Source organism: Sminthopsis crassicaudata, chromosome 5 (assembly GCF_048593235.1).
Source record: "Sminthopsis crassicaudata isolate SCR6 chromosome 5, ASM4859323v1, whole genome shotgun sequence".
Taxonomy (NCBI): domain Eukaryota; kingdom Metazoa; phylum Chordata; class Mammalia; order Dasyuromorphia; family Dasyuridae; genus Sminthopsis; species Sminthopsis crassicaudata.
The window spans coordinates 309,543,832-309,555,089 of NC_133621.1; the positions used below are offsets into that span (position 1 = coordinate 309,543,832).

An 11,258-nucleotide genomic window follows, 5' to 3' on the forward strand; every position below is an offset into this window, starting at 1 on the left:
CCATACCCTGGCACAGTTAGGTAGGAGTTAAAATGAGTAGGACTGCAGTTAAAACACTATTTTTTTTTCCCTCACAACAAAGGCAAAGTTTGATTCTTGGTTATGCTGTAGGTTGGAAAATTGGCACCTGCACTAATCATGGCAAGGGCAGACTTCACCTAAGTGTGCCCCTGGTGAAAGACTCACAGTTCATCCAGGCAAGTCCCCTGAAAATGTTGATGTCTCGCTATCAAAAAGAAGCCCTCTCTCTGGATATTGGGGGGTTCCAAGATGAGTATGCAGGAAAAATGTTTTGAGTTTGGCCCCCCCAGTATGGCCCCAACCTCTCTTAGCAGCTTCTCTGTTCACATAACCCCTCCTTATGCTGGTACATAGTCAGCCATGGTTCAACCCAGTACAAGCCCATTGTGGGGGATCCATCCCCACCCTCTGAAGAGCTGCTCTCTATGCCCCAGATGGAAATCTGCAGGATACTGCTCACAGAGATAAAGCCCATTCTGAGAATCTGGAAAGGTAACTGGACCCCTCCAGACCACTGCATTCATCGATCCCTCCACCTACCCATCCATCTATCCATTCATCAAGGAAGCTAGTACCAATTGATTAGTCATGAAGCCTTTCCTTATACCCCTCCCTAGTTATTTTATATTTGTGTTTTCTCTACACATGCTGTCTCCCCACTGGGATGTAAGATCCTCAAAGGAGTCGGACACATAGGACAGATTTAATAAATGTCTGTGAATTATTGCAAGGATCACTCAGTGCCAGGCACTATGCTAAGAATTGGGGAGCTGCCCTTTAATGGCTTACATTCTCCTATGGAGATAAAGCATGTCTGTATGGACGTCCCCTGTACTAAGCCCCCTCCCGGCTCGGACATCCCCTGATCTAAGTCCCCTCCCAGCCCTGACATTCCCTCTTCTAACATCCATCTCTGACATTCCTCCATTCTAAGGCCCCTCCATCTCTGATATTTCCTGTTCTCAGGCCCCTTTCAATGAACCTGGAAGAAAGACAACATGGTACCTAATCGTTATCTTCCTAGCCTTAGAAGACTTCTTGGTCTGTTATCTCTACACTCCTATAATCCTCTAAAATCCCGGCCAGGAGAAACCATGTCTTTCACTCTGAATTGCTCCTTGTGTTTGGCACAAGACTTGGCAGACAGGGGCACTTACAACATGTGTGTTGGAGAGGATGAATGCACCAGCTCACTCTATGGAACTCTGTGATCAGGAGTCTCGGAAGAGCAGCAGGTCACAGGTCAGATCACATTCCCCCACATTGCCCTGCATTCTCCCCCTCACGGCCCTGGGGCCACTCATCTAATGGATTCCCACATGACATATCAGAGTAGGGGAAGGGGCGATGAGCAGGTGGCATTTTGTGGAGGTCATTAATTCTTGGGCATTGCATTTCCATTCCAAACTGAACCCTCCTAAACAAGGTGCAGCTGTGCTGCTCTATAAGGAAATGGGGGGTTTAATGCTTTGTTTTCATTCATTTTCTAGTGTCCCATTATCATAACATTTCTCCATAATGATCCCCATAAAAGTCACCTGAAAATACTTTACGCCGGGAAGGTTGATGTATACATTTCATCATTATCGTGAGTTAGGAAGGAGAGCCAAATGAACTAGCAGAAATTTAGCCCAAGAGCACAGAGATTTTCATAGTTACAGAATTAGCTTTCTGCTTTATTCCTCTTTCTTTGAACAAATCAAGCCTTTGTCCAACAGGTAGAACTGAAATATGATGGTACACTTGGCAAGAACTTGACATCTGACCATGGATTGTGGGTTCCAGCTCTGAGGCTGAGGAAAGACAAAAAGGAATGAAAGTCTCAACCAATTCATCAGACTTCTTTTGACCTTGTGACAAAATGGTTCTTTTCAGCAAAGAGCATGTATTAATCCTCAATCCAGTGGTATAAACTTTGGAGATCTAGTTCATCCTCATTGTTTTGTCAAGCATTTGTCCATTCACTCTAGCCTGAAATATATCAAGATCTACTCTTTCAGGGAGATAGCAGAGGTCATACAAAACTTTGGAGTCCAGTAATCCATATTAAAAGTCCTCTCTCTGTCACTGTGACCTGTGTATACTTGGCAAGTCCCCAAGCCCCTTGTTGGACCTTGGTTTTCTCATCTGTAAAATGAGGAAGGGGGGAACATGGGATCTCTGGTTCTCAAATTCTTCCAATCCTATGATTTTTACTCTGAGTTACCCTTTAAGTGAAATTCATGAGAATCCTTCTTTATTTTCAGAAGGACATGGAGGAGGTATCATAGTGCACAGAGCCCTGGGTCTAGAGGGAGAAAGACTCATCTTTCTGAGTTCATACCTGATCTCAGACACTCACTAGCTGTGTGATCCTGGGCAAGTCACTTAACCCTATTTGCCTTGATTTCCTCATCTATAAAATGAGGAGGAAAAAAAACACTCCAGTGTCTTTTCCAGAAAATAAAAACCCAAATGTGGTAACAAAGAGGTGGACTTGATTGAAATGATTGAATATGAATATATGGTTTCAAAGATAGCTATATGAAATATTATGGAACAGTTGTGATGAGGGCTGGATTTGAGTTAAGAAAACATGAGTTCCAATCCTGATTCACCCACTTTCCTCATCTTTGCTTTGGGTCTCAGTTTCCTTATCTGTAAAATGAAGAGATGGGGCTAGATAGTCCCTGGAGCATCTTTCCACCTATAACTATAGGAGCCTCTTCCAGCTTCAAGACTAGCCCTCTAGGTGGCCATCCCTTTTCAGCCACATTTGGCTTTGACCAGCAGACACCTAGTCCAGGAGTGAGCTCTCATCTCAAGCTTATCCAGATATGTAGACCCTGCCCCTGGGAGGCCAGATTCCCCTCCATCATGAAGCCTCAGAAGAGAATTTAACACACATAAAGGCTCTTTCCTTAAGGACCACAAACTCCCAGGCCATGTGTTTTCTTTTTTCTTCTTCAGATCCTAAGGTAATTTAAAATAAATTACCTTAAAATGTTCACATGTGCTTGATAATTGTTTTCCCTGTCAGAGTTCTTTCAGGCATATATTTACAAGAAAGTGAAAAAGGTGCTGAATCAGTCGATCTCCTGGCCTCTGTGCCAACACTAGGCTCGTTCTGCTTCATTTCTTTCCTGACAGGGGTTCAGATACCAGCAAATGTCATTTAGAGTGCCCTCTAATGGGAAACTGACAGAAATGGCCATAGGCTGAGCACCTCGTACCTCTTGGGTCCTGACAACAAGAGGTAGCTGTAGTGCACTCATCAGAAGAGGAGAGAAAGCACAGCATTAAAAGCTCCTGGAGCTGTCCAGCATATCTGAGACCATCTATCCAGCCTCTGCCCAAAGAATAAATCTTCTAGGTCTCCCCATACCAAAAAACCCCGTCAATAACACATCATCCAGTCAGTGTCACTTCCTATGGGAAACCCTTTCTGATCAATTCCCTTTTCCTTTTACTTGGTAGAAACGTATCCCCAGATTTGTAAAATCCATAAAATTATTTTACCGGTTGTTGGGGAATAGAAAGGAAGAGGGAGAATGATGAATTTAAGGCAGGCCTTCTTAATATGGGATTGAGCTTCTTTTTGAAAATATTTCAATATAATTGATTCTCTCTGTAATCCTTTACCATTTTATTTTGTGCAATAAAAAATGTGAGAAGGCATCCATAGATTCACCAGATTTCCAAAGGATCTGTGAAACCCAAGAAAAGGTTAAGAAACTTTAATTTAGGGGAAAGGGAAACAGCCAATCCTATCAGTGCTGGAAGTTTGGCAGGTGGATTTCTATTCTTCTAAATAGAAAATTAAATTCAAGAAGGAAAGCAATATGAGAAATGAACTTCTAAATAGCCCTGCTTTATAGCATCTCCTGCACTTTCAATTTTATTCAATCAAGCAGACCACAAATACAATCTGAGTAGCAGCAATAACACATCTTTTAATCTCCCAAATACAAAATAAACAGCAAGGATTAAAAAAAATAAACATCAAAATGCTTGCTCTTGGGAAGTATTTTCAATAAAAGGTTACCAATGTCCCAGGATGATTTACTACGGCTTTAAACTTACTCTTGCACCAGATAACTGCTTTTAAGAAAACAGTGATAACTCATATTTGAGTGTTATATTTCATAGCTAGTTCATATGCATTTTCTCATTTTATTCTCATAAAAGCCCTGGGAGATCAAGAGGATGTATGAGAGATAAGGCATCTGTGGCCAAAAAAAGGAAGTCATTTGCCCTAAGATACAGCCAAGAATTGACCTCCATGCTTCTAAGTCCCTTGGATTACTGAATTAGTCATTAGCACACTGCCTCATAGTGAGTGTTTAATAAATGCTTACTGACCCACTGATTTTTCTTACTTGTTTACATCTTGGTGCCTCTCAAGGTAATAAATAAAACTCAAATTAGGGGAAATTTTGATTTCTCTTTCAAAACCCTCTATTTGTAGAATAATCTTCTGAGCCCCAACCCAGCAATCCTTATCAAATACTTCAGGATTCTGATAGTTTCGAATGCAAATTTCCCCCCTTTTTTGTTATGTATTCTTTTATGCATTTTTGATGTATTCTTGTGCTTTCTTTTTATGCTGATTGCATGATGGCTCCCTTGGTCCCCCATTCTTCCTAATAACCTTTTTTCAGACCTCCCACAGTGCATACAATGTACTTACATATATACTATGTTATGATGTAGATCCCATGTATTAGAAGCTTGAATTCAAGCTCCATGAGGGCAGGTATTGTTCTTTATCTTGATACTATGTTTCCCTTGGCACCCAACCCAGGACTTTTCACAGTATAGGTTCTTAAACATGTGTCCAATTACTGCCTTGTGCACAAGCTAGAGCATAAACAGAGCAGGGGGATGAGGATCTAGCAAGAAGATTCTGAATCACACCTGAATGAAAGAATGAGGTCAGGGATGGGATCACTTTTTTTTTCTCAGGACCCACCACAATTCCTGGTATACAATAGAAACTGAATAAATATATGGTGATCAATTGATTATTTTTCTCATAGGCCATAATTATATATATATATTTTCTCTGTACATTTATGGTGCTTAATATACGTCTGACAGACCTTGCAATAACACTATCTATGTCAAGTCATAAGGAAACATAAATACCCCTGAGACAGCATGTACACCATCATTAAATTAACTGCTGCATCTCCTGTGTTGTGCTTAGGGCTTAAAGAACTATTATCTTCCCTCTCATTTGTTTCTGACAGCAACAGATATTGTCATCTCATTTTTGTAGCTCAGCAGAATTGAGTGTGACCTTAGCATAGCTCTAGTGAGTGAGGATATTCAACTGTGACAGAGTCACCCTAGAAATCATCCCCGGCAGAACAAGTCGTTGGCCCTGCTACTTTCAAATCTGCTGCCAAATTCAGTTAGAACCCCCCCTCCTAAAAGATGCCTGTTCTGTTTATTAGTGTCATCTCCCTGATATGATTTGAATGGCACCAAAGAGTGGAGGCTGCCCTGGCAAGACTGGGGTTGGGAAGACCTTGGTACAGTTACCTAACTGAATCCAGGCCCACCAGGTAATCTTTCAATTATGTCTGACCGCTTTCTAAGATTGTTAATTACAACTTGGGTACTAGTCCTCCATCTGTGGAGGAGATGCCTGCGGTGGAAGTTGTCAGTGACATGAATTATCAGGTCTAGACTCATCCCTACTCCATGAGTGTGTATGTGTGTATGTTATACAACATACACATACAAACACACATACACATACACACACATATATATATATATACATTATACATATTATATCTAATAATTTATGAATACATCACGGAATATACAAGATGGAATCTTTAGCATTTTATCCATTAAAACTATAAATGGTCAGAACTTAAAGGAATTTAGAACAAATGTCTCATTTTATCAAATAAAACCCAAGCAACGGCTTGCTCTAGATCACACAGCAAAAGCAGAACTAGGTGATCTCCTGACTCCTAAGATGGATTTCTGCCCACTGTTAGACTTGACCCCCTTTATTTCCTGTGTATTTTTAATTGATATCTCCACATACTTTTTCATTTCGGATTTTTTGACATGGACCTCCGCATTTCAATGGCTTAAATGCATTTTGAGGGACATTTCCTGGCAACATGACAAATGAATGTTACAATCTCATCTCCACCTCCTAGTGCCTGCTCTGGGACAATGACTCCCCTGGGATTCCCAGAGTGCACGCTACAGCATGAGACGCTATGTGAACTTTCGATGTTGGCAGGGTCTCTGCACCTGCTGAAAAAATGCATGTCCATATTAAAGCAAGCACCAGTCCATCCCCTTTTGATTTCAACTATATATGCATCTTCCTCACCTCCCCCCCTCCCCAGTAATAGGGGGGAAAAAAGACAAGCCTTGGTTTCTATGGCAACACATCTAATTGGTGGGCTGCAGGTCTCTGTCCAACCATAGGGTGGAGCTAATCTCCCTAAATATGAATCCAAACATTTGAGAAAGGAAGACTCTTTCATAGAGGCCAGGCAAGTCCCGGATTTCCAAATTCAAAGCCAGGCTCAAACAGAGTCAGTGCTGTCTTGGTGGAAAGGGAAAGAGAGAGACTGAGAGGAAGAGAGAGGGGGGAGAGAGAAAGAGACACAGAAAGACACAGAGACATAGAGAGAAACAGAGAGAGAGACAGAGAGAGAGACAGAGAGAGAGAGAGAGAGAGAGAGAGAGAGAGAGAGAGACAGAGACAGAGACAGAGAGAGAGAGAGAGACAGAGAGACAGAGAGACAGAGAGACAGAGAGAGACAGAGAGACAGAGAGACAGACACAGAGAGACAGAGAGAGAGAGAGAGAGAGAGAGAGAGAGAGAGAGAGAGAGAGAGAGAGAAAGAGAGAGACAGACAGAGACAGACAGAGACAGAGACAGAGAGAGACAGAGAGACAGAGAGAGAGAGACAGAGAGACAGACAGAGAGATACAGAGAGACAGACAGAGAGAGAGAGACAGACAGAGACAGACAGAGAGAGACAGAGAGAGAGAGAGAGAGAAAGAGAGAGACAGAGAGAGACAGACAGAGACAGAGAGAGACAGAGAGACAGAGAGAGAGATACAGAGAGACAGAGAGAGAGATACAGAGAGACAGACAGAGAGAGACAGAGAGAGACAGAGAGAGAGAGAGAGAGAGAGAGAGAGAGAGAGAGAGAGAGAGAGAGAGAAAGAGAGAGAGAGAGAGAGAGAGAGAGAGAGAGAGAGAGAGAGAGAGAGAGAGAGAGAGAGAGAGAGAGAAAACCCTAAGCTTTCTCCACACAGACAAGAATTTCATAGGGAGAAGAACTGAACTCTTACATCATGTTTATCAGTGTTCCCAAAACTAGAATAAGAAGAGAACAGGTCTGTTTATAGGAGAGAAAATAGACTAAGGAATACAATTTCTAACAGCTTAATAAAATAACTTGCCCTTAAATACATTAAATATCCTCCCTCAGCCCGGATACTTTGGAGGCACCAACTGAAAATCTGAGAACCGTCCAATTTGCATTTTGATCACTGTTGTTGGTACAATGAAAGTCAGAGGTTCCCCCATGGGGCTGAAGTCCCAATGGGAGACAGAAAGGATTAGGGCATATTCTAGGTTTTGAGTAGGTTTTCGTTTTGGTTGATATGTTGTAATTGTATTTTAATATATTTATATGTGCGTGTGAGAGAGAGAGGAAGGGAAGAAGGGAGGGAGGCAGAGAGGGAGGGAGGGGGAGAGAGACACACACAGAAAGAGAAACAGATTCAGAGACAGAGAGATAGGGAGAGGGAGGGAGGGAGGAAGAGAGGGGGAAGAGAGAGAGAGACAGAGAGGGGGGAAGAGAGGAAGGAGAGGAAAGAGGAGAGAGCCGAGGGTGTCTACATTTGATTTAATCATATCCATTTCATCATAGTAGCATGAAATAGATCAAAAATATGAAGTAAACTAAAGCTTTACATCAATCAGGGTTTATAATTCCCCGGGGGGAACAGCTATGTAGTAATGTTTTTGGTCTTAGATTTTCTTTTCTTTTCTTCCCTTTCTCCCCTCCACCCTCATCACGTTCCCGACGTCTTTGAATACCAGGTCACGGGTGAATAAGAGCAGAGCCTTGTTTCCCTCACTGGGCTCCTGCGGGGTGCCCACATCTCCACCCCAAAGCCCACCACCTTCTCGGTGGCAGACTTGCTGCCCGGGCATTAGCACGGGGAAGCTCCTAAACGAATGCGGGTGAGCATTGGAGATGGCACCTCCAGTCATTAAGTCAGGGAGCCAGGCGCAGAGATGCTGGAGTGAGTTGACACTGCATATTTTAGCCGTTGCTGGTGTGCAGTGAGCCCTGGGTAGCAGAAAGGAAATTCAGGGTGTTTGAGTAACAGGAGGCAGGGTGAGATCTGCTTAACAAAACAATTAAGAGATTGTTCTTTTGAACACATCAAGAAGCTGTTCCATGGCTTCTAGCCAGGAGCTCTCCAAGCAGGGGCTCACCTTGAAAGCGCCAACTTTCCAGGGGCACACATCAGCCCATGGAGGTGGCACAAAAGAGGGGAAGGAATGACAGAACAGGAGATGAGGGCTCTCACTTTCCACCACGTTGGAAGGAATTCATTCCTGTCACCTCAAATAATGGTACGGCCAAGTCCACACACACTGCGGGAGTTAACCCACTGCAATCTCACCCAACGGGGCTGTTCTTCCCTAGGAAACCTGTGGCTAGCTGGATGGGAATGGGCCAGAAAGGAACACACAGGGAAACGGGGGCCACGGTGCTGTGGAAATGGGCCTTACTACCCTCGCCCTGAAATAAGAATCGCCTCTCCCTTGCTTTGGGGAAATCTCAGAAAGCACTGGGGCTCTGCAGAAGTCAATCATTGATGCCAACTCGTAGACACCTGAACCGCTCCTCGCTCGCCCAGCTTTCGCCACAGCACAGGCCTTGGCAGGGACCCCGAATGGCAAAGGGAACAAGGACGCCTATAGTCTGCCGAGGGGAGCGAGGCTGCCGGGAGGCTGTCCGAGAGGCTCCGAAATGGAGCCAAGTGGGGGAGCGGATTCCTTCTCTGCTCACTGCAACCTCATTTGAGAGGCTGCTGAGGGATGTTGCATCTGCTCTGGCAGGAAAGATGGGAAACGGGGGTGAGGGAGGGCCGGAGCCGGCCTCTTCTCGCAAAAGGAGGAAGCCAGACAGAATCTCTGATTCTTCCTTCTCTCATCCAACTCCCATGGCCATTCCCTGCCGGCCTCGGCACTGGCCCCGGGCCCCAAGGCTCAGGAGAGCTTGCCATGGATGTCCCGGGGCGCTGACCGAGGCCTCCCCCAAGACACGAGAGAGCTACAGAGGAACTCCTAAGGCTACTTTTCTGTGCTCCAGTTGCCCACATCCCAGAGGGGGCTTGCCAATTCTTTTCCTCTGGCTGCGGGTTCCAGCTCTGTTGCTTTTTTCCTTGGGAGAGGGGAGGAGATGGGCAAGCCCAGAAGGAGAGGACCTGAGCAAACAAGCTTGCATCCTTGTCTCTCCTCCCCATGCTTACCCATGTCTCCCCCAGCCTGCCTGTTGGCTTGCCCTCAGAAAGCTCTGCTCTTACTCCAAACCCGGGAAGCTTCTGGCACATCCCAGCATGGAGAGGCGGCTTCTCTCCCTCTCTCCACATAGCGACCCCCAAGGCCCCCCAATAGCCTCCGATTTGGGAATCAGAAGCCCCATCTCCCTGCACCAGGCAGGACTTCTTAGGGATACGTCAGTGTGGAGATGGCGTCTGAGAGATTAACACCCAGCAATCAAACGACCGGGCAGCCAGAACAGGGGGGGAAATAAGGAGAGAAAAAAAAAAAAAAAAAAAAAAAAAAAACCCTCCCAGAAATCTGTGGGAAATTGGACGGGATGGCCGGGCTACGGCAAATCTGGGTCCTTCCCAGGCAAAGAGATCTGAAAGCGGCTTTCCATCACCCAGAGATAATGAAGCCATTGGGCGCTCCAGAGCCACTGTCTGTCCCCTTTGCCCAAAATCCCGAGGAGAACGGGGACGGGGGGAGGGGGCTGGCCCTGAGTGTGGCCGAGCGGGGGGCCGCGGCGAACTCGGCAGGAGGCGAGCTGGCCAGCCCCGCTCCGGGACTGGATTTGGCTGGGAGGAGGCGCCCCTGCTGCCCCAGAGCCAGCCCGGGGAAGCTGCTCCCGCTCACTGCCATTTTGGGGCCAGTTTCCCGGCTGGGCGCAGAGGGAAGGAGAGGAAGGAGCCGTCCTGGGGGGGCCCGGGAGGCTATCTGGGGATGGGGCGGGGACGCGGGGCACCTGTGTGCCTGTGCCCGGGGGCCGGGGCGGGCGGCGGCGGCGGCGGAGGGGGTGGGGGGCGGCGGGTACTCACTGCAGTAGGCGATCAGCAGACTCGCCAGGATCATGAAAGCCCAAAAAGTTGAGGACATGCTCGGCAAGGCGTTGGCATCTTTCCGGCGGCTCCTCTTGGGGGATGGCGCCATTGAAGCCGCTTCTCCGGGGCACACGGGGTGGGGGAGCCGCGCGTCTCACCAGCCGGCGCTCCCCGGGGCCGATCCCGATCGCCTTTCTCCACGTGGAATCCCAAAGAGCCACATCCTCACGCCCGGCCTCCCGCGGCAGAGGCGGCACGGGCACTGGCACGGGCGGCGGAACCGGCGGCGGCGGCGGCGGCGGCCCCGTCACGTCTGGAGGCGCATCGTCGCCCCCTCCGCGCCCGCCCCGCCCCCGAACTGCCGAGGCCGCTCTCTCCCGGGAGCCCCGAGCGGGTCCTCGGACGCGGCTCTCCGGCCCCGGGACGGAAAAAAGGACGCCCCCCCCCGCGCGGGCTTCCCCGAGCCGCACCGGCGGCGAGAGGGGACGGGTGCCGAGACGGCGGGCCCGGGGGTGGCGCTGGGACCGTAGAGACGCGCCCCCCGGGGGGCTAGCGGGGGGCAGCTGCAGAAGTTGGCAGGTGGGAGGCGGCCCCCCGCTGCGGAGGCGCCGCGCGGCTGCGGCCGGGGAGCTCCGGGGGCCGGCGGAGCGTGCCGGCTCGGGGCGCCGAGAAGCAGGGAGCCGGGAGCCCGGGAGCTGGGAGCCGAGCGCGGCGGCGGCGGCGGCGGCGGCGGCGGCGGGGCCGGGAGCAGCGGCGACACGGGGCCGAGGGGGCGGGGGCGGGCTCCGCGGCTCCTCCCTCCGCGCTGGCTCCGCCCCTCGGCGCGGCTCCGCGGGAGGGGGCCGGAGGATCCTCGGACCCGCTCCCGGGGGCCCTGTCTC

The 11,258-nt window shown here is 48.3% G+C and overlaps 1 protein-coding gene across 1 annotated transcript in view; it reads right to left on the reverse strand.

Moving 5' to 3' along the window:
- The window catches only part of TAFA5 (TAFA chemokine like family member 5), a 559,022-nt gene extending 547,967 nt beyond the window's left edge, over nt 1-11,055 (reverse strand). Inside the window, exon 1 of the mRNA XM_074272069.1 lies at nt 10,375-11,055. Within this exon, the coding sequence (XP_074128170.1) occupies nt 10,375-10,486 (112 nt within the window). The 5' untranslated portion in view covers nt 10,487-11,055. The remainder of the gene's footprint in view (nt 1-10,374) is intronic.
- Nucleotides 11,056-11,258: the final 203 nt, after the last annotated feature.